The 27,332-nt window shown below is 39.3% G+C and overlaps 1 protein-coding gene and 1 long non-coding RNA gene across 4 annotated transcripts in view; one reads left to right on the top strand and one right to left on the bottom strand.

The window, feature by feature from the left end:
• Window positions 1–27,332, top strand: part of LOC100032469 (ubiquinol-cytochrome-c reductase complex assembly factor 1) — a 147,570-nt gene that overhangs the window by 118,591 nt on the left and 1,647 nt on the right. The window contains exons 8-9 of the mRNA XM_056822136.1: window positions 17,667–17,744; window positions 24,709–24,822. Of these exons, the coding sequence (XP_056678114.1) occupies window positions 17,667–17,744; window positions 24,709–24,822 (192 nt within the window). The remainder of the gene's footprint in view (window positions 1–17,666; window positions 17,745–24,708; window positions 24,823–27,332) is intronic.
• LOC103106541 (uncharacterized) overlaps window positions 8,663–27,332 on the bottom strand; it is a 38,948-nt gene continuing 20,278 nt past the window's right edge. For all 3 annotated transcript variants that reach the window (XR_001625925.2, XR_001625923.2, XR_008917358.1), the window contains exons 4-5: window positions 27,029–27,079; window positions 8,663–10,289 (exon numbers count right to left, since the gene is read on the bottom strand). This is a non-coding gene — a long non-coding RNA (uncharacterized LOC103106541). The remainder of the gene's footprint in view (window positions 10,290–27,028; window positions 27,080–27,332) is intronic.

Raw genomic sequence — 27,332 nt, 5'->3', positions numbered from 1 at the left:
TGCTTAAGTATGAAATTTCCTCATTAGTGCTTCTATTTGATATGAACAATATATAGTCAATGGACATCCCAAAACTAAATCTGCTGACTTCTGGACTAACAAAGCTGCAGCTACTACACCCCTTTGACAAGGAACTGTACCAGCAGTTATTGGATCAAGCTGACAACTATAATATCCAATTGGATGATAACTTTGTCCTAAAGTTTGTGTCAGTACACTAGAAGCAATACCTTTTGTTTCATTGATAGATAGTTGAAATGGTTTTGTATAGTCTGGGATACCCAGAGCTGGGGCAGATAAAAATGGCTTCTTTAAGCTTACTTAAGGCTTGAAGATGTTCAGGTTTTAGTTTCAGAGGTTCTGGTTCTGTATTCCTGGTTAAGTCTGTTAAATACTTTGTTAATTCCCTATGCCTAGGAATCCATTGCCTATAGAAACCAGTTGTTTCAAGAACAGCTCTGAGTTTCTTTTTGGTCTTAGGAACACTCAGTTTCTGGATGTCTGCTATTCTTTTCTGTGTGATACTTCTGGAACCCTCTGATAACACAAATTTAAGATATTGCACTGAAGGCAATACTCACTGTAATTTTGCCTTGGAGATTTTATGCTCACATTGTAAGAATAATTTTAGGGTTGTGACCTAATCTAAATTAATTTTGGTCATCAGGGAATATCCCAAATAAAATACTCAAGTCAGCAAATTTATGGTGGTTTAATTAATATAGAGGAAAGGAATTAAGGGGAAGGGAGAGGGAAAAGGTGTAAGAGTTCTCCTGCCTGGCCTGTGCCAGGGGAAGTTCAAAGTCCTCCGCCATGAGGTCTCTGAAGATTAGTGACTTTCTAAGAGGGTAGTGTTTGGAAGGTAAAGGAGAAAGAATCAGCCTAAACTCCTATAGAGCTCAGTAAGATGCCTCATCTGAACTAGGCTACTCAGCTTCTCCCAGTATAGTATCAAGGAAAACTCACCACCAAACCAGACAATAACTTAAGCCATGCTAAGAAGCCAGAATGATTAGCACACTCAGCAAGCTGCCACCATCCACTTCTCTGCCGCAAAAGAAGCCGGAGAGAGGAAGTGACGCGAAACATATAGAGGGTTTTACATCACTTTCCTGTGTCTCACCTGTACCAATGGTAGCTTAAGCTTAACTTAGGAAAGCCCAGGGGTCTGTCAGCTGTTTCTAATTTGTCATTTATTAGCACATGTCTATCATAGACCATTCTCCTAGATACTTAATCCTCAAGTATGGGTATAGACATTCCTGATTTTGTTAGACTAAGTAGGGTGGTGTAATCTAAAGTTCACAATGTTTAAATAATTCTATCAAGAATCTTGTTATCTTTGAGATACATTTTAGCACTTGGGGATGCAAGGAGGATATCATTAACAAAATGCTCTATTTTATTTTCCTTGAATGTTATGGTTTTTAGATCTCTATTTAAAATTTGTGAGAAAATAAATAAGAAAGAGGTAAAAAAATAAATAATAAGAGATAAGAGAAGTGAATGAAATCTTAGAAAAATTAAAGTTAGTAGACATGTGGAGAAAAATAAATAGGGAAAAAAAGGAATATACCTTCTTTTCTGTAGCACATGGTACATTCACAAAAATTGACCATGTATTAGGGCATAAAAACATTGCCTGTTAACAAGTGCAAAAGAGCAGAAATAATAAATGCAACTTTCTCAGATCACAATGCAATGAAAATAATAATTAGTAAGGGAACATGGAGAGGTAAATCGAAAATTAATTGGAAATTAAACAATATGATTCTCCAAAACCAGTTAGTTAAAGAACAAATTGTAGAAACAATTAATAACTTCATTGAAGAAAATGACAGTGATGAGACATCCTTTCAAAACCTATGGGATGCAGCCAAAGCAGTACCCAGGGGGATATTTATATCTTTGAGTTCATATATTAACAAATTAAGAAGGGCAGAGGTCAATGAATTGGGCATGCAAATTAAAAAATTAGAAAGCAAACAAATTAAAAATCATCAGATGAAGACTAAATTAGAGATCCTAAAACTCAAAGGAGAAATTAATATAATCGAAAGTCAAAGAACTATTGATTTAACAAATAAGACTAGAAGCTGGTACTTTGAAAAAACAAATAAAATAGACAAAGTACTAGTCAGTCTAATTAAAAACAGGAAAGAAGTAAACCAAATTGACAGTATCCAAGATGAAAAAGGAGACCTCACCTCTAATGAAGAGGAAATTAAGGCAATCATTAAAAACTATTATGCCCAATTATATGGCAACAAATATGGCAATCTAGGTGATATGGATGAATACTTACAAAAATAAAAATTGCCTATACTAAAAGAGGAAGAAATAAATTACCTTAACAACCCCATATCAGAAAAAGAAATTGAACAAGCCATCAAAGAACTCCCTAAGAAAAAATCCCCAGGTCCAGATGGATTCACAAATGAATTCTATCAAACATTCAAAGAACAACTAATCCCAGGATTAAACAAACTATATGACAGAAGAAGCCAAGAAGGAGTTCTACCAAATTCATTTTACAACACAAACATGGTACTGATCCCAAAGCCAGGCAGGTCAAAAACAGAGAAAGAAAACTATAGACCAATCTCCCTAATGAATATAGATGCAAAAATCTTAAATAGGGTACTAGCAAAAAGATTCCAGCAAGTCATCACAAGGGTCATCCACTATGACCAGGCAGGATTCATACCAGGAATGCAAGGATGGTTCAATATTAGGAAAACCATCCACATAATTGACCATATTAACAGGCAAACTGACAAAAATCACATGATTATCTCAATAGATGCAGAAAAAGCCTTTTACAAAATATAACACCCATTCCTATTGAAAACACTAGAAAGTATAGGAATAGAAGGGCCTTTCCTAAAAATAATAAACAGTATATATCTAAAACCATCAGCAAACATTATCTGCAATGGGGATAAACTAGAAGCCTTCCCAATAATATCAGTAGCAAAACAAGGATGCCATTATCACCTCTATTATTTAACATTGTACTAGAAACACTAGCAGTAGCAATTAGAGAAGAAAAAGAAATTGAACGTATTAAAATTGGCAATGAGGAGACCAAGCTATCACTCTTTGCAGATGATATGATGGTTTACTTAAGGAATCCTAGAGAATCAACCAAAAAGTTATGCAAAATAATCAACAACTTCAGCAAAGTTGCAGGAATCAAAATAAACCCGCATAAGTCATCAGCATTTCTATATATCTCTAACCTATTTCAGCAGCAAGAATTAGAAAGAGAAATACCATTTAAAATCACTTGACAATATAAAATACTTAGGAATCTATCTGCCGAGACAAACACAGGAACTATATGAACACAACTACAAAACACTTTCTACACAACTAAAACTAGATCTAAACAATTGGAAAAACATTGATTGCTCATGGGTAGGACAAGCTAACATAATAAAAATGACAATCCTACCCAAATTAATTTACTTATTTAGTGCCATACCCATTGAACTACCAAAAAACTTCTTTACTGAATTAGAAAAAACCGTAACTAAGTTCATTTGGAAGAACAAAAGATCAAGGATATCCAGGGAAATCATGAAAAAAAAATGCAAAGGAAGGAGGACTTGCAGTCCCAGATCTCAAACTATACTATAAAGCAGTGGTTATCAAAAAAATTTGGTACTGGCTAAGAGACAGAAAGGAGGATCAGTGGAATAGACTTAGTGTAAATGATCTCAGTAAGACAGTTTATGACAAATCCAAAGACCCTAGCTTTTGGAACAAAAATCCATTATTTGATAAAAACTGCTGGGAAAATTGGAAGACAGTGTGGGAGAGATTAGGTTTGGATCAATACCTCACACCCTACACCAAGATAAATTCAAAATGGGTGAATAACTTGAACATAAAGAAGGAAACTATAAGTAAATTAGGTGAACACAGAATAGTATACATGTCAGACCTTTGGGAAGGGAAAGATTTTAAAACCAAGCAAGACTTAGAAAGAGTCACAAAATGTAAAATAAATAATTTTGACTACATCAAATTAAAAAGGTTTTATACAAACAAAACCAATGTAACCAAAATCAAAAGGGAAGCAACAAATTGGGAAACAATATTCATAAAAACCTCTGACAAAGGTTTAATTACTCAAATTTACAAAGAGCTAAATCAATTGTACAAAAAATCAAGCCATTCTCCAATTGATAAATGGGCAAGGGACATGAACAGGCAGTTTTCAGCCAAAGAAATCAAAACTATTAATAAGCACATGAAAAAGTGTTCTACATCTCTTATAATCAGAGAGATGCAAATCAAAACAACTCTGAGGTATCACCTCACACCTAGCAGATTGGCTAACATGACAGCTATGGAAAGTAATGAATGCTGGAGGGGATGTGGCAAAGTAGAGACACTAATTCATTGCTGGTGGAGTTGTGAATTGATCCAACCATTCTGGAGGGCAATTTGGAACTATGCCCAAAGGGCGATAAAAGACGGTCTGCCCTTTGATCCAGCCATAGGACTGCTGGGTTTGTACCCCAAAGAGATAATAAGGAAAAAGACTTGTACAGGAATATTCATAGCTGCACTCTTTGTGATGGCAAAAAAATTGGAAAATGAGGGGATGCCCTTCAATTGGGGAATGTCTGAGCAAATTGTGGTATATGTTGGTGATGGAATACTATTGTGCTAAAAGGAATAATAAAGTGGAGGAATTCCATGGAGACTGGAACAACCTCCAGGAAGTGATGCCGAGAGAAAGGAGCAGAACCAGGAAAACATTGTACACAGAGACTGATACAATGTGGTACAATCGAACGTAATGGACTTCTTCATTAGTGTCAATGCAATGTCCCTGAACAATCTGCAGGGATCTAAAAAACACTATCCACAAGCAGAGGATAAACTGTGGGAGTAAAAACACCGATGAAAAGCAACTGCTTGACTACAGGGGTTGAGGGGATATGAATGAGGAGAGACTCTAAATGAACACTAATGCAAATACCAACAACATGGAAATGGGTTCGAATGAAGGACACATGTCATACCCAGTGGAATCGTGCGTTGGCTGTGGGAGAGGTGGTGGGAGCGGGGGGGGCGGGGAATAAAATGATCTTTGTTTCCAATGAATAATATTTGGAAATGACCAAATAAAATAATGTTAAAAAATAATAAAATAAATAAAATTTGTAGCAGTCCAGCCCATATGTATATTTAAGAGGCAAGGATTGTGTGTGGGCATATGGCCATTCTGCGCATGGCAATGAACTCTGTTCCCAGCATGGCTAAGGTTAGGGCGCGAAACCTTGCTTCCCTTTGTCTTACCCACCTGGGATAAACCCCCACCTTCACCTTGTTGTAATTTGCAATTATCCAATGGCAATACACTATGTAATACATCAATATATATTGCATGTCAAAGAGATTAAAAAGGGAGCTCGCAGCCATTTCCTTCTCTCGGAGACCTCATAGGATTGCTTAACCCTATCTCTTCTTCTTTCTCTCTCCTCTCTATCTCTCACCTATAACCTGGCCTTTGGCCAGGCCTCTCTCTTTTCCAATGCTAATACCTAGCACTCTCTAATTCTACTCTGTTTATTCTCCCAGCTAAGCTATATCATCCTCTGACCGGTGAAGTGTTAAATTGGGATCTTTGGACGGAATTAGCCTTTCTGAGAGGTCCACTGATTGGGGAATGGCTGCGGCTCCATTATAATTAACAAGGCCTGATCTCTGACTCATTTCTGACATCTCGAAATTGGCTCCATCACGCCCTTCGCAGAATCCAAAACTTCTATCCTTTTTCTATCTTTCTACCTTGTGACTTCTCACGGGCTGAGAAGTTACAAAATTTGTGAGAATTGGCTCAGAGAATCCATATACCCCTGGGGAAGATGAGTCCAAGTCCATTTTTTTTCCCCATGTAAAAGCAAAGATCTTTTGAGAATCCTCATGAATTGGTATTGAGAAAAACGCTGAGCATAAATCTACCACAGTGAAATATCTTGCCTGACTTGGAATGTACGAAATTATAGCAGCTGGACATGGTACAATAGGATGTGTCTTTATCACATGATCATTTACAGCTCTTAAATCCTATATGAATCTTTAGATTGCTTTGCCATTTTGATCTAGCTTTGGCTTTTTTATTTGGAAGTATAGGTGTATTATATTCTGAGAAGCAAGGCATTATGATCCCTTGTTGGATTAGGGATTCAATGATTGGTCTGATACCCTCTATTGCTTCTTTACTTAAGGGATATTGAGGTACACAAAGAACTGGTCCTTCCTTAGTCCTTACCCTTATGGGAGTACCTGATTTCAATAGACCTACATCTGTGGATGACTTTGACCATAAATTTTTAGGGATATCCTCAGGTATATGATAGATTGAATCCAAGCCTTCCTCTGTACTGATTGAATCTAAGAACAACAATGGAAAAGCTTTCAGAGATTCGTAGATGTAATGAGATATCACCAGTATCAGAACATTGGATTGTTGCTTATAATTTACATAATAAATCCCTGCCTAGAAGATTCATGGGATTATCTGGCATACAAAGAAATGTATGCTCCACAGATAAAGCATCTAAAGTAATCATTTTAGGGTATAATTTTGCTACTCTCTCTGGTTTTCCAGTAGCTCCTATTACTTTCATTGTACCCACAGCTCTACAATTCTTAGGAAGACTTTGCAAAACTGATTTACTGGCTCCAGTATCAACCAAAAGATCATATATCTGATATCCTATTGTCACAGATACATATTGTTCTGTGCTGTTTGGAAGTTGAAATGTTTCTAATACTGGTGCTTGCACAGTAACATCAATACATAGCTCAATCATTTCCTGTCCATCCATGTTTACATCAGCTTGAACTACATGATATTCCCAGGATTTTGTATTTTTAACTCCATCATCAGCTTTTTCACTACTCCCTTTGGTCCTTATATTCTTCATCTTGGTATCATTGTTCTCATTTACAATTTCATTATCATTATCATTATTCAGTTTACATTCTTCACTATTTCCCCTTATTTTACATTCATTAGAATTTTCTACTAAATTTATGTTACAATTTTCTTTTTCCTTACAATTATTAACACTAATTATATTATCATTTTATTCAGTCAACTCATCTATATCTTATTTAATCTTATTACCATTACACTTATTTTCATTTACTCTCCATTCATTATCCCTTGATTTAATTACAGAAGTACATTGGGGAAACTTTCATAAAGAACATTCACCCTTGCTCTAATCACACTTAACCACCTGACAATATTTAGGCCTTGCTCCAGACTTAACCTAGTCCTGCATAGTGTTGAGGTCTGGTGCTTGGGCTCCTTGGTCACAAGCATTTTGGCACACATTCCCATTATTTCTCCTTGCATAATTATTATTCCAACCATTATTATTGTTATTATAATTATTACTGTTGTTATTCTGATTGTTCCTATTATATCCTCCATATCTGTTTATTTGTCTTGCAAACTTGCCTCCAAATCTGCATTCTTTCACAAAATGCCCAAACCTGTTACAGAGGAAACAAAATTGTGGACCTGATCTCCTATCCATTGGCTTATAGTAATTATTATTAGACTTTATTGATCTCAATGCAGCCACTGCCTTAACCTTTTTTATTTCACTTTTCTTAGCTTTAAGTTCTACTTCCCTAAGATTTCTTTTAAGATCTTCCATTTCTACATTTCTATCTTCATATTGTCCATTATTATCCATGGTCAAATATGTTGCCTTTTGCCTAATGTCTTCCAGTTCCATTTCCTCCCAATCAGGATAGTTATTTTTAAAGAATAGTTTAATTTTTGGTATGACATTCTTTACAAAGATCCTTTTTATATGAGAAATTATTCCCTCTTCAAGTACATCTATATTAAGATATGTCTAAGCAGCCTCTGTGATTAGATCTAAAAATGATGTTGGTGTTTCTGTGGACTTTTGCTTTATTTCTTCAAATTTTGACCAAGCATTTGGTCCTTTGGTATACCAACCCATGCCTTCCAAAATCGCTTGCCTACATTCCTTCATGACATCATATTGAGCTCTATCATTCATGTCCATGTCATATCTTTCTGGCCAGGGTACCAATAGAGCGCCTGATCTTGTCTCCTTGGTAAATTTATTACATGCCCTTTTTGTTAACAGTTCCTTCATTAATAGTGCAAAATCATTATAATTGAGACCAAATATGTCTATTGTCCTCTTCATCTCTTTGATTACACAATTGGATTCATCTACAAAGACTGGGGTTCTTTTCTTTATGGACTCCAAGTCCTCTGGAGTGAGTCTTTTGTGTGTCTTGACCTGGAATTTTTCATTCTTTGAGACTACAGGAAGATCTCTTAGAGGACATAGAGTAACCATCCCTCTAGCCTCTTCTTGTTGTAACCTGTTTAGATTTTCCTTTGCACCAGTGTTTACATTTTCCCTACACTCATATTCTGTGTTTAGAAGCTTATTATCTTTTATATATAGTTCCAATTGATCAAGTTGTCTTTTCATATATATCACCATTAGTTTGAGCTCTGAATCCTTTGTTAACCATATCATAATCACTTTAAACCATTTACCAATGAGAAAGAATGCCAATCTACACTTATACAGGACACAAAGACAGATACAAACTATGGGGACATGAGACAGGACAGTTTGCATTGTGATATCCATAAAAGGTTTCATCCATTTATAGTCCAATCCTACATAACAAACATTAGGGAACAACACAAACACAATGTATGGGATGTGCAAAATGCATTCTCCAGACATGTTTACATTTAAAGATAATACAGGTGAATAAGAGTTATTATAATCCACTGTGAATAATTTTACAAATAATTTCTAAAAAGGAAAAACTTGAAAAAAAATTCCAATATGGCCACCAAAAGCATGTGGCAAAAAGGTATTTAATTATTAAATTATCTACCCCCTTACTGGAGTCTTAGAATTCCACTGGCCCCCACCCTTGGAACGTACCACTGTCAGAGTGGGGATGGTATATTTCAATCTTACCTAACTGACTTCCCTATAGAAACTGTTTTTCCTATAAATAAAACTTAATTTTCTAAGATTTCTTAAACCTAGCTAGTTCTGCCAAACTGTTATAAGGAAATATAATTTGGATAGGGGGAAGGAAAGTAATACAGAGGGATAAACATAAATATAAAATTTATTAACAGATAAGGGTAAGGTTTGGGAATGAGGGGGAAAGGTTAGCATCTGACAATTAACACAGTTTTTAAACCCACTATCTAAATACTCTAATCTAAACACCTAAGTTTCCTAAGGTCAGTACAACAGGGAACCAGATTTCTCATATACAGAGAAGCCTTGGTGGTTCAGGTACAGGAATCCAGCTGAGTCCTCAATTGCCCCAGGGAAAAGAGGGTTTCTCCAAGTTTCACTCTATCCACCAGAGTGTATGGATATGTCCTCTCAACCTTGTATGGTGGAATTAAAAGAGGCTGCTTGTTAGCTGTCCAGGGGAGTCCAGGAGAGATGAAATCTTCACCTTCCAGGCTTCACCTTCAGGTCCAGTGTGTCAGCTGGGGAACTGTCTCTTCAACAGTTTGGGATCCTGACAGCCCTGGTAGAATTCTGAGTCTCATATCCTTTCAATCATTCCTTGCATGTTATTTTCCTTTGCTACAGAAATAATATTCTTTTTTTGGTTAATATTTAGCAATGGGTAATATCCAGTGGCTAATTGATAAATTAATTTATTGTTAATAGGTTTAGTATTCAATATAAATCACAACAGGAATCAAATTCCTTTAGAGGCAAAGATGGTTGAAAGAGAATCATGATATAATGTTTATTTGATATGTTCTATATCCCTTTGGACATAATAGCCTGCTTCCTGTTGTAAGAGTGAGGGAACAGACTTCTGCTGTGGTCTCTGAGGGCAGAATGAAAGCTGGAAGCTAGGAAGGAAGATTTTTATCTGATGATGAAAAGAATGCTGTATCAGTGCTATCCAGCACCAGAATGAGGCTACCTCATGAAAGTTATTTCTGTAGGGCATTGTGGAGGATATTCTCCTTTAGGAAGGTGGATGGACCAGGTGAACTCAGAAATTCCTTCCTTAGTTCTGCCATCCTAGAATTCTCTTCTTGTGTTGAATCATCAGATGATTCACAGATAAAATTCCTCTATATCAGATTTCTCATATTTCCAGTTCATTTCAGTATAGGTTCCTGAATATTCAACCTCAGTTGCTTTTGTGGGAAAAGTTGATATCTTTGCAAACTGATTTCCTTCCCTTCCTCATCCTCCTTCCTGCCAAAAGTAAATAAATAAGCCTGTTACACCAAGAAAAAAAGAGCAAAAGCCTGATAGAAAAGAATAGCTCTGGCTGGGAGCACAGAGCTCTGGATAGTGGTCATGGCCCTGCTACTGAACTTGTACTGTGACCTCAGGCAAATCATTTAACCTCCTTGGGTCTTAGCTTCTTCATCTACAAAAATGACATTGGACTAGATGATTTCTGAGGCCCTTTCTAGCTTTAAATCTGTGATCCCATGCAAATTTTAATTTACCTCACTCCAAATGAGGTCTTATTGTGAACACTTCCTCCAGCAGTAGAGATTGTAATTTATTCTGGCCTTCCCATCCTGGATGATCCTTACTTCTGACTTCCTTTAAATATAATGTCTAAGATCCAACCACTATGCCAGAGGTTTTCCTCTGATTCTGTTAAGATTATATGGGAATTCATGGGATTTTATGGGATGCATATCCCTTCTTCCGCTATCTTTCCCTTTTGGAATGTGACTGATCTATATATCTTTTCTTGTGGTGCCCATTTCTAACCTGCTTCTTAAGCCAGGTTTCATGTGCATATCATTGTTCTTTGCCTGCTGGATCTTGTTTGCAGCCTCCATGAGTCTCCCTGCCCATGCCCTCTCCCCTCCCCCTTGCCTTTTGACTCTTCAAAGATGGTGGTGTTCCATGATTTGTAGCTATAGTGTATCATGAATAACCCATTTTTACAGAGAATCCCTGATATACTTCAGTTTATTATTTGAAAACCCCTTTAACTTATGTTGTCCTACAAGATCCCTATTATATCCTACTCTATTAGGTACAATAGGTATTAGCCCTCTTTTTAGAGATGAGGCAGCTGAGGCCAAGATTAAAAGAGAATGTCATCTCACAAGAGCCAGTATTTGCCAGAATGAGGGCTCAAACTCCTGTGTTTTTGGCATGGAGTCCAACGAAAGAGCCCTTTACCTTAGAGCCTGGTGCTCATCCTTCAGACATTCTGGACACGTGCCATTAAAAGTTTCTCAGCTTGGGGTACTTGCCTGCCTTATTCTTTTAACTTCTTGGTTATCTTCTTCCTTAATCTACTGATTAGCAGACCCAATGTGGCTGTTTTTTCTTTCTAATATAGTATGTGGCTCCCCCTGGGATGTAAACTCCAGGACCTGTCCCTGGGCTGCTAATGTTTGTTTTCTTTGCCCCTTGAGCCTGCCTCTGCTCTAACATTCGCCGTCTGTGTTAAGTAATCCTTAAGGTACCACTTTTATGATGTCATAAAAAGTGCATGGCAAATATATTATAACTCATGGACTTTGTTTAGAAATGAACGGATAATTTATTGAGTGTGTTACATGAGCCTTGCCCCCTTCCCCAGTGCAGCAGAGACGCAGGACTCACTCAGGAGTGTCTACTGAGAGCGCCCCCAGCCTGTGACATGAGGGGGATGGAGGCATGAGGTTGGCTAGAAATGACATCATAGTTTATGTACTCAATAAAAATTTAATTAAGTCATTACAGGAATTGCAGTCATCATTTAACCCTCTGATTTCTTCTGTTGAGTTTATTATTAAACATTCAAGTAATACCAGTCACCAAATCTTGATGGCCTGTAAAATATCTGCATGGATTTTAATAGCTGAATAAATGGGAAAATATGAGTAACTGACAGAAAAGGAACCTTTCCTTGTGGTTTTGCTCTGTGGACTTTTATAAAAAAGCAAAGCATTGTGAAAAGGGATAGCAGCTGAGGGGGAAAACAGCCCAACACTTGTCTAGTGGAGAATGTTTGTCTGCTGTGTCATTCTGTATGTGTACAAAGTTTTACTCAATGAAAGACAGAGAAAAAAGATTGTGATCATCCAGAATAGGAGAGACTAGGAGCCCTTGTAGTAGAGAGATATGGGGAGTTTGCCTACCAACAGAGAAAGACACAAATGCATCTAACTGACTTGGGTTATGAGTCTCAGCAGTCTGAGACTTGGGCTTGCTGGAAGATCTGGGTTATTTCAGTGTTTGGCCCCTAGAGAGCTGCTCTCTGCCTCACCTGTTGGCTGCAGATCATAAGTCTAGTGAACAAACTGTCTGCCACTCCCTTCTCACAAGGTCCCATTTCATGATCTAATACAACCTGGCTGATACTTTAGAAAAACTAGTCTCCAGGTGCAGCCACAAGTTAAGGAGGGAGGCTCTGTGGGCATAGAATGGCCAACTAGTCAGGAGATAAATGCCATAACAAGAGTGGGGACAGGTATAAAGAAGGGAATTGAACATGTGACATGAGATTTTAGCTGATGAGCAACTCTCATTGCTACTTTGGTCTTATACCTGTCCTGTCTCCCAGAGGACTCTAGGAGTTTCTCTATGGTTGGTATTTTTTGTTTCCTGTGTGAATAATAACATTACCATATATGTCCTGAGCACCTATCACCTATAGGACCCTATCCTCAATGTTGGGGTCAGGGAAGAAGAGGGTGGAGAGGAATGAGAGATGTGGTTCCTGCTTTCAGGGAACTAATAGTCTAACAGGGGAGATACCTGTAGTGAGATAACTATAACACCAGGTAGAAGGATTCTGAAAGCTTACAGAGTGCCTTTGGAGCAACACCAAGACTACTGCTATGTTAGTAGGGACTTGAAAAGAGGGGATAGATAGGAGAATTGTTATAGGAACAGAAAAGACAAGATTTGGCAACTGATAAGATATGGTAGGGTGAAGGAGACTGAGTGTTCCAGGGATTATACCAAAGTTGTGAAAACCTTAGTGACTAGAAGGATGTTACCCTCAAGAATAACAGAGAAATTTGGAAAAGGGCTGGGTTTGGTGGAAAAAGTCATCTTTTGGACCTGTCAAGTTTCAGGTGCCTGTAGTACATCTAGTTTGATGCTCTGATCTTTCTTTTCCCTCTTTGAGTCACTTTCAAAGCACTTAAAAGTTGAGTATTTCCTGTCTCCGACCTCTTTACCCTTCCAGTATATTGATGTTCTCCCCCCTCCCACCATGAGCTTCTTTATGACAAATAAATTTATCCCCATTTGTTTCTTTTCCCATTTCTTTTAATATTAACCTATTTTTAAGCTCTAGTTACATATATATGCATACTCGTGCATATGTATTTTTGCATGCATATATCTATATACCTATTTATGTCTTGTCCTTTCATCCTATACAGTTTGTCACTGTTCCCTCTAAGTATACTTCTTTTTGCTGCCCAAGTAATAACAGCAGTTTTTAAGAGTTACCAATGACCTCTTTTCTTATAGGGATACATATCATTTTAACTTATTGAGTCTCTTAAAAATTTTTTTTGTTTTTCTTTTTTCCCCTCTTTTTAAATTACCTTTTGATGATTTTCTTGAGTTCTGTGCTTGGACATCAAATTTTCTGTTCAGGTCTGGTCTTTTCTTTATGAATTCTTAAAATTCTTCTATTTTGTTGAATGACCATACTTTCCCCTGTAAGAATATAGTCAGTTTTGCTGGGTAGTTGATTCTTGGTTGTAGACTTAGTTCCCTTGCTTTCCGGAATATCGTATTCCATGCCTTTCTTTTTTTCAGTGTGGATGCAGCCAGATCCTGAGTTATCCTCACTGTGGTTCCTTGGTATCTGAATGACTTCTTCTTGGCAGCTTGTAATATCTTTTCTTTGGTCTGATAGTTCTTGAATTTGGCTATAACATTCCTGGGTGATGTCAGTTGGGGATTAAGTACAGGAGGTGATCTGTGGATTCTATCAGTCTCCACTTTTCGGGGCAGTTTTCTTTAATAATTTCCTGTAATATAATGTCCAGGCTTTTTCTTTTGTCATGGTCTTCTGGTAGGCCAATGATTCTTAAATTGTCTCTCCTTGAACGATTTTCTAAATCCTCTGTTTTGTGAATGAGATGCTTCATATTTTCCTCAATTTTTTCATTCTTTTGGTTTTGTTTTATAGTGTCCTGCTGCCTTGTGAGGTCACTTGATTCTAGTTGTTGTATTCTGGTTCTTAAAGACTGGATTTCATCCTTAGTTTTTTGGTGGTCTTTTTCCTTTTGGTCAGATTTTCTTTGGAGGTCATCTTTCATCTTCTTCACCTCATCTTTCATCTGCTTTGCCTCATTTTCCAGCTGGTTGATTTTGTCTTTCAAGATACAATTTTCTGTTTCCAGATGACTTATCTTAGTTTTTAAGTTCTTTTCCCAATTGTCTTCAGCCTCTCTTAATTGTGTTTTGAATTGCATTTTGAGTTCTTCCAAAGCCTGTATCCAATTCGCTGGGATTTCTGATTTTTCCTTTGCTGATCCCTCCCCCTCTGTTTCGTTCGCTCTTTGCTCATTACCTGTGCAGAAGCTATTGTAATTTCTTTCTTCTTTTTCTGTTGTTTGCTCGAGTTTACCCCTTCTTTGCTCCCCGTATTTGTCTGTGCTCTTGCTCCTCTCATTTGGTTTTGGTTTTGGGGCTGTCAGTCTCCCGTCTTGGAGCTTTGTCAGATCTCTTGGTACAGTCTCTAGGGAAGGAATGTTAGCTTCCCTGTCCTCTGGAGGCTTTTGATCAGATTAAGTACAACTGGGTTGGGCTGTATGTGCTCTGTGGCCGAAGACTCCTGGAAGGCTGGAGACTCCCAGGCACTCTCCAGTTCTCTCCAGCTGCTTCTTCGCTGTCCCGCAAGGGCCTTTGCTCACCTCCCTGAGCTCTGAGGAGTTCTGATGGGATTCAGTTCAACTGGATTGGTCTGGATGTGCCCCGAGGCAACAGTGAGACTGGAACCTAATGGAGGGACCCAGCCACGCCCTGATCTCTCCCTGGCTTCCTCCCCACTGTCCACGCTAGGTGCTCCAAGTCCGGCACCCCGCTGATCACAAGGTAGATCCTCCAAACCAGCACCTTTGCCCGCTCAGAGGTTCCTGCTGCTGCTGGGGGCTCAGCCCTCTGGGTTGTGGGGGAGGGGTCCTGGGACCTTCCCTCTGCCTTCCCCTTAGACCCGAGTATTCTCAGATTCCAGCTTTTGGGGGGCGTACCGTTTGATTTGAGTCCAGAAGGAGGGTTCCCTGCTTCTGTCTTGTTGTTCAGTTTGAATTTCGTTGCCCTAGGAGCATTCAGTTTGTATCAGTAAGGAAGGGTCTTCTTTGAGGTCTGAACTTTTGCTGCTTGCTAAGCCGCCATCTTGACTCCACCCCCGATGCTCTGATCTTTCTAACCAAATTACCTGGAACTTTTTAGTAGTCTTTATTAGTTTCTTTTCGGCTTCCAAACAACACTAACCTTTGCTGGGCTTGAAGGATAGACACATCATCTATCATTGAATTTGTTAAATCCAGTTATTGAATTGAATGGTCAGAGCCTGCCAAAAATTGTATCCCACTTTTGAGAACTCTATTCTATGAGGAGCCAGAGGAAAGACTAGGGCTAGACATATGGATCTGGCAATGATCTGCATAGAGAGAGTAACTGAACCTAAGGGAGCCAAAAGAAAGAGTGACTATGGAAAGAGAGCCCAGGACACAGCTTTGGGATACACTCATAGTTACTAGATCTGGTGTAGGTGACAGATTATCAACAGAGCAATGATTTAGGAGAACCTAGACATAGCATTGTTGCAGGAGGAGGGGAGGTCAGCTATGTCAAAGAGGTCAAGAAGAATAAAGATTGAAAAGAAACCATTAGAATTGATGATTAAGGGATCTTGGGTAGTTTTGAAGGCAGAGAACAATTTTAGTTCTTTTATCAAAAGCCAATTGTAGAGCATTATGAAAAAGAGTGAAAGGAAGGGAAGGGAAGGGAAGGCACCAAGGCTTTTTCAAGGAGTTTTGCTGAGAAAAGGAAGAGAGATATGGGATGATAGCTAATCAGGGACTGTAAGCTTTATTTAGTAAGGATTTTTTAAAGAGAGGAGAAATGCCAACACATTTGTAGGTTACTGAGAAAGAAGCAGTAGATAAGAAGAGGTTGAATTTAGAGGAAAATATTCTGGAGAGAATGGGAGGGAATGTCATCAAGACTGCATGTAGAAAAGTTGCCTTTGGTTAGAAGAACTATCTCTTCATCAGAGACAGAAATAAAGAATGAAATATGTTAGGGAGGGATATCAAGGAGTTGAAAGAGGAAGAGAGATTGTGAGATAAGGAGGAATGGAGAGGAGTATTCTACTCGATAAGTCCTAGTAAGTCATTTTTGTTTACTTTTTTCAAGAAGTATGCTTTTATTGTGGTTGATGTGTTTATCTATTGCATTCAAACAAGATTTATTTTAAAAATTAATAATAAACTTGCTACTTTCCACTAGTGACTGTAGAAAACCTGTGAGAAATATTTTGTTGGATTTAAGTGGTTCTGCATGAGACTTTGTAAAGAAATATATTCCAGGTCTTCCCTTCTATGGGTTTACAGACAATTTAAAAACAAGTTCCATGGAGTAACAGGGCAAAGCAGTGCCTGATTTGGTGCCCAGGTGGCCAGCCACTCTGGTTCTCAGAGAAGGAATACCTGTCTATGGATTTGAGACTTCAAGGGAGACTTCCTGTAGAATTTGGGTGTGGATTTGGTTCTTGAAGGCTGCATAGGATTAGATGGACAGAGATGAGGAGAAGGCTATTCCCATTAAAGCGAACAACACAAGTAAAATCTTGGGGCAAATGCAATATATTTGGGGGGAGAATGAGGAAACCTCTTTCTTACATTCTCTGGGTAAATTCTTTCTCTGCTGGGCTTGGTGCTTTAATGAGTCCTGCATTCCAGTTTGGTTCTTTCAGACTACCAACTTCTTTAATACTTTTAAAAAGGTGTAAATTCTTTAGTATGGATATTCCTTGAGAGAACATTATGAAGAGAAAAGTTCCAACCTTGAAGTCAGAATTTACAGTTCAAATTGAAACTCCGCCAATTAGTATCACTTAACCTGGAGCAAATCATTTAACCTTGTTGACATTTTTATCATCTTGGATATTGGCTTGGATAATCTTTAAGGTCGTTTCTTATTCTTTGATCCTCTGATCCTTTTGAGACTGGTTAGTAGAGTCTTGCTGTGCTACCGGTCTTTGTCTTGCTCTTCTGCTGCCAAGTAGCTCTCAGAACCTCACTGGGCTGGTCTTTGGAGGCTAAACACCTAGTCCATTACTGGACTTACAGTATTGAATGATGGGAACCTGATAAAAATTGGGGTACGGACCCTGCCTTTCAGAACCCCCTGTCACTTCTATTCTAGGAGACCTTTATAAAGGCAACCCTAAGGAGGCAACTGTGTTAAACAGTGTCTAACAGAGTGAATGAAGAAGCTAAAAATTGATTAGTGGAAAGTTTCATTTTAACTTGGGAAACTTCCATTGCACTATAAAGGGCCATTGTAGCTAAAAGAAGATTATACTACTTTAGGATCTTTTCCTTTCATTTATACTTCTGTATTGCTCTTTTATCTTGACAGGTAAATTCCTATGTCCTGAAGAAGAATATGCTACTCATGACAAATAGTTTCTATGCAGGAATCTTGGGATATGATGAGGTAAGAACATTAGCCAGATCATGGATATCTGATACTGGCTTGTCTTCATAGTTAACTTTCCTGCCAATACTCAGTACTAAATGTTACTGCTAATTTTATCACAATACTCAACTAACATGTTTGAGGTTTCCTTTGGATCTAGTCCTGTGCTTGGTGTTAAGAACCCAGAGCCCTAGTCCTTGCCTTCCAGGAGCTCCCATTCTGATTTGGAAAGATTATAAAGTAGTATCTGTCAGACTGGCTGATGGGGATCCGACCCAAGACTAATGAAATGAGAGAGCTGAGTAATACAGCAAAGCTTTATTGTGGGAAAGGTGGGGATCGGGTAGGAAGGGAGAGCAAGGGAGGAGCCTGTAACTAGCAGATGGCTTGGGGTCTCTACCTGGGTAGAGAAGGGGGCAGTCTTTTAAAGGGTGGTGGTCTGTGATGAGGTAACTTGGGGTGTCTCTATTGGATAAAGTTAGGTACTTATGCCCAGTTGATTGGATAGCCCTAGGGGATTGGTTTTGGGGGTGGGGGCTTTTGGTTCCCAGGCTTGCATAGTCCTTAGCATTATGGTAAAGACAGTATAAGTCCATCATGGATTTGCCAGGTCACAGCAAGAGAAGTAACAGTATCCTATAAAGTAGAACTACTTGCTTTGTTCTGGAGTTTGAACAGGTGCAGGGAAAGGGGGAGCTAATCAGGGAAAGGGGACTTTGGTCCCTGCAGGGATTGGGGAAAGGGTGGGGCTTTGGCCCCAGCATCTATAGCATCTATATCCTTAACAAAAAAAATGTTTTAATTATCTAATCTCATCTGAGCCACCTTCCTTGGAACAAAGCAATTCTACCTATCATTCACCTGAAACTGCTCTCTCCAAAGTTACCAAGATGTCTTAATTGCCAATTTTTTTTTAATCCTTACCTTCCATCTTAGAATTAATATAGTCTGTTGGTTCCAAGGCAGAAGAGCAGTAAGGGCTAGGCAGCTGGGGGGGGTGTGGATGGAGGGGTGGGGTAGGTGGGGTGTTAAGGGACTTGCCTTGTGTCATACAGCTAGGAAATGTCTGAGGTCAGATTTGAGTCCAGGTGCCTATCTCTAGGCCTGACTCTCCTTCCAATTAGCCAGTTCACTGCTCCCATTAATTGCTAATTCCAAAGGTCTTTTCTTAATCCCTTGTTGACTTCTTTGTAGGTTTTGACACTATCAATCACCTTCTCCTTCTTTTCTAAGTTTTTATGAGAGTTCTTTCTCCTGATTCTCTTCCTACTGTCTAGATACTCCTTAGTCTCCTTTTCTGGATCCTAAGTCATGCCCTCAAGACTTTGTCCTGGGCTGCCTTCTCTTTTATCTCTCTCCTTATTTACTTGGTGATCTCATCAGATTCCATGAATTCAGTGATCATTTCTATGCAGATAAATGTGTAAATCTATTTATCCAGCTCTTTACCTCTCTGCTGTCCTCCAGTTTTATAGTTCTAGATGCCTTTTAGACACCTTGAACTGAATATTTCTTAGGCATATTGAACTTAATGTGTCCCAAACTGAACTCATTATCTTTCTTTCCCCAAACCCTCCCTATTTCTGAAGTCCTTTAAATTCTTGATTCTACCTTCACAGAAGTTCTTATCTCATCTCTGACAGAGCCACTACCCTGCTGTAGTCTCTCATCACTTCATGCCTGCTTTGAACTATTGCAATAACCTTCTTCTTGATCTCTGAGCCTCAAGTGTTTCCCTAAAGTGGGAAGTTCATCCTCCACCTAACTTACTTACCATGTTTCTCTTCCTCCTCATTAAGCTCCAGTGGCTTTCTTATCTCTAGAATCTAATATAAGATCCTCTGACTTTTAAAACCTTTCATAAATTAGCTCTTGCCTATTTTTCCAGGCTTCTTATACTTTACACCTTTCCAAATGTAATGTGCTCCACTAACACTGGCCACCTTACACATAACATTCCAGGTCTTTTCACTGGCTTTCTCCTTCCTCATTAGTGCCTCTTGACTTCCCTGCTTTCCTTTATGATCAGTTTATTCAGATCAAATTCAGTCTTCTGCAAAGTCCTTTTTCAGTCATCTTTTACCCTCATACCCTATCATAGTGCCTTCCCTCTAAATTGATTTCTTGTTTATCTTATATATTTGTTGTTTGTGTGTTGTCTCTCCTATTGCAATGTGAGCTCCTTGAGAGTAGAGACTGTTTTTGCCTTTGTATCCCTTTTGGATACCTGTGGTTCCTGGTACATAGTAAGCATTTAATAAATACTTGTTGACTTGAATTACCTCCTCCCTAATTGATTCTCTATCAGTTCCCTTTAGTGACTATTCTAAATCGTCTTTTCTCATTTTATGCCTCTCATACTGCCCTAACTCACCCTCATAACTGAAGACCCTGCCAAGTTCTTTTCTGAGAAAATAGAGAAGCATTGGTCCTGAACTAACTCTTCTCCTATATCTCACAACTCCTTGACATTATCCCAGTCTGAAGGATGATCCTTCTCCTTGCCAAGACCAAGACCAGCCCCTCTACAACTACCCTTGTTCCCACACCCTGTATTCTCTACCTAGTAATTTGCTCCAAAACCATTGTCCCATCTTTTGTTCACACACACACACACACACACACACACACACACACACACACACACACAGAAAGAGAGAGAGACTGAGAGACTCTTCCTATCTAGTGGTTTCTTCCCTGTTGACTACAGTTACTCCTGTATCCCTCATCCTTATGAAATTATCTCAGAACCAACCATCTCCTCATGCTTTCATCTTATATCTTTCTTTTTCAGTAGACTTATAGAAAATGCCATTTATACTCCTTCCTTTCACCTCTCCTCTTCTTAGTTCTATGAAGTCCTTCTTTCACTAATCTGAAACTTCTCTCTCAATAGTTAACACTGATCTCTTAATTGCTAGACCTAATGCCCTTTTCAAGTTTCTGATCCTTTTCAATCTTTCTCCAGTACTTAACTCTGGGTATTTATAATAGTTATATCTATTGGCCCTCCTCCTCCTAACTGTCTGACTACTCCTTTTCAGTTTGCCAGTTTATCATTTCTATCCTACACACACACACACACACACACACACACACACACACACACACACACACTTTGATATACCCTAAATCTCTTTCTTGGTCTCTCTTTTCTTCCCTTTTTACAGTCTGTTTCTTCCTTAGCTACCAGTTATCTTTGTGCTAATGTCTCTAACTCCTAGGTATATATTCAGCCCTAGTCTTGAGCTTCAGCCACATATCACAAATTACCTACTAGGCATTTCAAACTCTTTCTCCCATTCTCTCTTTGACTTTCAGATGACTGGGAGTTTCCCCTTTACCCCCAGTGAACTATGGTGATGGCTCTGAAAGAGAAGTTGTCACTTCGCATATGGGGCACCAAGAGGTTTATTAAACTTAGGGGCATACAGCCCAGGTGCTGAGCCCAAATGAAATCTCAGAGATTCAAATTCCCAACCTGTTTTTCCAATGGTGGAGTTTCTTGGTGCATTTTTATGTTTCTCAAAATACTTTTTTTCAGCCATTGAATAGATTTCTGTTTATCTTCTTTGAGGCAATCTGAGTAGGAGTTAGGCCATGCACACATTATCCCCATTTTGCAGTCTAATCAGAAAGTGTTTAAATGCTTCCCTATGCATAGCTGTTACGTTAGGCATTATCGTGAAAAAGAGGGTGCCAGAAAATAAAGATGGCAATCCCTCCTTTTCAACTTGCAGTCTTGCTAAAGATTGGTCAGGCCAGAATTTGTTCAAGGGGTATAATTATGAGACTGGAAGAACTTGAGCTGGAAAGGGAAACTGGAAAATCATATTTCAGAGTTGGAAGGACCCTTGGTGATCATTTAGACCAAACTCTTCATGTCACAGAAGAAAAACTGAGTTCCAGATAGGGGAAGAAACATACCTTTCCCTTAGCTGGTTATTGACAGAGCTGAGACTAGAACTCAGGTTTCCCATCTCCCTGTATAAATGTGTTTTTTCCTTACATCTAGCATTGCTGTGAGAAACAGAAGTGTTAATGTGCATGAAAATGCTATGTAAAGCATAAAATACTAGGTTGAGGTAAGGGATTATTATTTTGACTTAATGTTATGACTATTAGGCTCCCTTTCTTTTCTCTCCAGGCTACAGTGATTCTCAACTAAAACCTTGACCTGTGCCCACTGTCCCCTTTCCTTCTTTCTTAAGACTGCACTATTTGTTATGTGATACTGCTCCCTGGCTTTTCCTTTCTAATCCTCTTCTCTGTTCTTCCAGTCCTTGAAGCCTGTGCCCCACATTATATGAATATTTGTGCCAGTCCCACTGCAGCCTGTGCCGAGGGCATCTCAGACACATGCACACAGGCGGTTTCATTAGCCAAGTGCTCAAAAAAACCACAACATGCCTGAGCTTGTCCCTGGGCCCCAGCCCTGCCTTCTGGAGGAAGCTGGCTCTTGCCTTAGCTTCCAGGCCAGGCTGTTGAATTGTGGGGGTGTTTATCAAAGGATGTTTGAGGTAAAGCATTTTCAGCCAAATCCATCAGCACCCATGAAGGTATGTAGCTTGTGACAGCAGGACTAGACTCTTTGTGGATTGATGAATCAATGGCTATGGCCAACTTTTGTGTATGAGCGTCTCTGAAGCCAGCAGGATGCAGCAGCTTTTCACAGCCAAAGATCCTTGGCTCCATTTTCAAGGATCATAGATTTAGAATTGAAAAGGACCCTAGAGAACATCTAGAATAGCCTCCGTTCTTTTTTACAAGGGAGGAAATTGAGGCTCAGAGGGTTTAGGCAACTCGTCCAGAGTCATACAGGTTATGAGTGGCAGCATTAGCATTTGAACCAAGGTCTTCTGATGGTAAATCCAAGGCTCATTCTATCACATTATGATGCCTCTAGGATTATCCTGGAGCCACAGAAACAAAGGACTGGAAAGTAAGAAAAAAGGGCTGGGAAGTAAAAATTCTTGGGTACCAAGGCATGTACCGTACTTAGCCCCTGAAGGTTCCTTGGGTTTGTGGTAGGGAGCACTGTGAAGTATACCCATAAACCAAGTTGTGTATCATCACCCTTTGTTATCTATGATAATGTTTCTGGGCTCTCCTTTCCTCTGCATGTGGAAAGACTAGGCTAAGCTAGACTAGACTGCTAGCTAGCTCATACAGGGGGTTAAAAAAATAGTGGTAATGAAACTACCATGGCAATTTTTAGTTCCATAAGGACCAAAGAAAAAGTTATCCCTCATAGACTGGTTCCTATCCCTTTTCTTGAAAATATATGCCACTGTTCAAACGGAAGATGGCAGATAACCTGGAGAAAAACTATTTTCATGCACTTGTCTAGAGACATGGGTTTTATTCTCAGATCTGCCATTTATTCACTTTATGATCTTGAATAGATCATTTCATTTCTCCAGGCTTCACTTTCCTCATCTTTAAAATGTAGATACCCCATTACCTTCCTCATAAGGCTACTTGGAGGGTCAAATGACATGTGTTATATAGAAGTACTTTCTGACCTCTATCGTTTCTACCATGGTTACAGATAACTAAACTAGGAAATACAGTTCAAAGCTGTTACCAAATATACCATATGTCCTCTCCATGGTGGAATAACACTTATTACTTTGACGGGTGGAAGAAACTGGGGGAAACACAGATGTAAAGCCCCTGCTGCCACTTTTCTACTCGGCCTCCTACGTGGCACTTTGCTATCATGCCAGGGCGCTGTGGAAGGAGTTCTGGGCTCTCATCCTCTCTCTACCATGAGCTTGCCCACATTCCATTCATGGTATCTTGGAGATGGAAAGGACCTCGGAGACCATCCAGACTGCTCCAAACCTGAATGAGAATTCCTGATACAGCATACCCAACAAAGTGCTCCAGGAGCCTTTGTTGGAAGACCTCCCATGAAGGGGCACAGACTACCCCATAACAGCCCATTCTACTTGTAAATACCTCTAATCGTTAGAAAGTTTTCCCTTCAAGGCAACTGTAAATTTCATGTATGGTTCCTAGTTCTGGCGCCACTTCCCCTCCCCTGACCAAGAAGAACAAGTCTATTCTTTCTTGCCCTTCAGATACATATACTTGAAAGTAAGCTATCCTGTTCTCCTTCTTTTCTACTGTAGGCTAAATATTCACAGGGCCTTTAGCCAGTTGTCATGGCATGAACTCTGGGTCTATTATTATACTTGTTGCCCTCCTCTGAATGCTCTCCAGTTAATCAATGACTGAGAAAATGTGGCCTCCAGACCTGATTTAGTACCCAGGGCAGCAAAACCCTTCTGTCCCTTCCTTGGTCCTGGACACTGGACTGCCGCTTTTAATGCAGTCTTAAGATTATATTAGTATTTTCTTCTCTGGGCCATAGCTGCCTCCTCTGTAACACTGGGCAGCTACACTAGATGGTTTCTGAGACTTTTTGACTGGTCTCTGTTTTAGGATTTCTTAACTCGGGGTCTGCAGACTGCCAAAGAGGTGGTGGATAGATTTCAGGGAATCTCCAAACTTGGATGGGAAAAATATCTTGATAACTATATTTCAACATAATTGGTTTCCTTTGTAATCCCATATATTTTGTCTTGTATCTTTAAAAACACAATTCTGAAAAGACATCCCTAGGTTTCATAGTCTCCACAACACAAAACAAAGATTAGACATTCTTACTTTAGAGCATGCTAGCCTATAGTCCCTAGTCACTAGCACTCCATGATGTAGTTTCATCTTATACCCTCCAAAGACCCTGCCTATGTGCCCTTTCTCCTGTGACAGGAGGGGCAGCCCTGGCAGAGACATATCTTCCCCGTGTTTGGGAAAGGAACCCAGACTACACAGTGTTTAGAGAGGGTACCTACTCAGCTCATTGGCCCAGCTGCTTGGAGCTCTTTTGGGTATAGTGCCCTAGGCCTATAGATCCATGACTCAGGGCAACCTCCTCTGTGAGAATCCAACTCTCAACTCCATTGTGTTATAGGGAATCTTATCAGATGATCGTGGACTGGCTGCTGCTCTCTGGAGGACTTTTTTTAACCAGAAATGTGATGACCCTCGGCAATTAGAGCTACTGGTGGAATATGTGAGGAAACAGGTAGGTGCTTCAAGATTCTCATTTTGGTTCCCATTTCAGGAAACTGAATAATTTTTTGTAAACTCTGCCAATTTGTATTAGGTGAAAAATCAACAGATGACGTCCTGTGTTCAGAAGATAGTAATCCCTTTAGAAATTGCTACCCTCTCAGTTTTGTAGCTGCCCCTGCTATCCTTAGAACCAGCCATCCTCTGATTTGCAGTATCCATCTGGATCTTTGATTTCCTTTTTGTGTCCTTTATATCTCTCCTTCAGATGTCTACTACCACTTTTTCCTAGATCTTTACTTTAAAGTTATGTACTTTCCTTAGTATCATAACTATTTGTGTATTTTTCCTCCTCGTTAATTTATAAGTTCTTAAAGAACAGGACCTGAATTACAGCTGTCTTTGTATCTTCGATGCTTAGCATAAGACCTTCCATATAGTAGGCACTTAATAAACATGGATTGATTCTCTTGGCACCAGTTATTTTCCTGAATCCATGGGTGCTATGTTACTTGAGAACAGGACAGCATCTTTTGCAGTGATAAAACACCATGGCTCTCTGCCTGACTGATCAGCTGTCCAGTCTTGAGGAAATTTGAGGAGGCCAGATCAGTCATCCCTAAGTATTGATCAAGGGCATGTTTGCTTACATTCAAGAGATGAAGACAGTAGTAGCTCCTACCTTTACTGAGCTTACCATCTTGTTTAAAACATCAGATTGACGTGGAACCAATCATTTGCTCATTTATTCATTCAACAAATGTTTATTAAGCATGTACTAGGTTCTATGTCCAATATTGTGCTCAGTGCTCCAAGAGATAAAGACTTTGTATGAGATTTGGTTCTGGCCCCTGGGGAGTTTAATTGGGGTGGGGGTGGGGGGTGGAAGGAGAGAAGCCATAAATGGTAGACAATATTATATGATACATAAATTAGAGAGATAAAAAAAAATACTGTGTTAAAGATCTAGAGAGTGGGATAACAATCTTTGTAGACTGTGGGGTCAAGGAGCTTTAAAGAACTGGATGAAGATTCAGCTTCAGCAAGCTTAAAGGAGGAGGATGGACATTCCAGGAATAGGATGAGCAAGGACATGGGAAATCATAGGGCATATTTGTTGGGCAGAAGGTAATCCAGTTGGTTTGGAACATAGGGTGTCATCAAGGGAATGAATAGTAAGAGGTAGGAATGGAAAGGAAAGATGGAGTCAGATTGTGAAGAGCGTTAAATGCCAAGCAAATGAAGTATAAAGTGTTATCTAAGTAATAAATCATGGATTGGGGCTTTAAGGCAAGTGTTATTAACTTAAACTCTTTTAAAAAAGGGTGTTTAGGTAACTATTATAAGTGGTTTCCTTTGTAATCATATATTTTATCTTATTCATTTAAAAATGTTCTGAAAAGGCCCATACGGCCTTCATACATACAGCCCAGTGCTCTATAATCTTTCCTAGCTATTTCATCATGGACAACTTGTGGCTGCAAAGACTACTGACCCCTAGTTAAATGCTAGCAAGGCAGTTACCTTTGGGGAATCCCTGGCCTATGCCTCTTTGTGGCAGTAAACCCATCAGGCAGCAATTGAATCTCCTTTATTGGTCTTTAGTTCCATTCCTTAGAGCCCACTGTTAAACTTTAATTCCTTTAAACCGAAAATTCCTCCTCCACTTAAATTTTTTTTGAATTAACAAGCATTTATTTTTTCTCTCTCCTCCCTCCCACTCAATACATTCCCACATCTACCCCTTTAAAAAAACCATAACTCCTGAGCACACAGCTCTGACCCAGAGAAGGGCAGGTTTGGCTACCATCCTCAGGGAGAGAGCTAGCTTAGGTAGAGTCTGGGAGTTGGCGACTTGAATTTGATAGGGTAGTCTTATACTTATGGTCTTGTGATTCCAAAGTTTCCAGAAGGCTTGTGGTGATAGGACTGTAATCTTCCCCAAGCAATGTACATAGCAAGTATTATTATATCATCCTTATTGAAATAAGGAAGAAAGATGTGGCTTTCCTGTAGTTTCCCAGTTTTTCAGTTAAAAGACTCCAAACCTAAGATTCTAGCTGGCTGGGTTGATTCATGAATCTACTAGCTGTCTCCTGCCTCTCAGATAGTTCCTGGATGCCCCCCTTGGCCAGCACAGAGGCAGTTAATGGAAAGAGTCCTGGATGGGGGCCCAAACAGAGACCTGGGTTTTAGCCCTAGTTTAGCTATGTACTCACTCTGAGATCCAGGACACGCTCTTTCCCTTCTTGGGCCTCTTGTCTCCTCGGCTGTAAAATGAAGGGTACAGGCTAGATCAGGAGTCTTAATCTTGGATCCATAAACTTGTATTTTTTAATATTTTGATAAGTATACTTCAATAAAATTGGTTTCCTTTGTAAGCCTGGATGTTTTATTTTATGCCCTTAAAAACATGTTTCTAAGAAGGGGTCCACAGACTTCATCACACTGCCAAAGGAGGTCCATGACCCAAAAAAGGTTATGAACCCATAGACTAGGAGTTCTGTAAGGATTCTTCCAAGG

Source organism: Monodelphis domestica, chromosome 1 (genome assembly GCF_027887165.1).
Source record: "Monodelphis domestica isolate mMonDom1 chromosome 1, mMonDom1.pri, whole genome shotgun sequence".
NCBI lineage: Eukaryota > Metazoa > Chordata > Mammalia > Didelphimorphia > Didelphidae > Monodelphis > Monodelphis domestica.
Note: the sequence above shows the minus strand (reverse complement) of the source record. Positions and strands in the feature narration are given on the sequence as shown.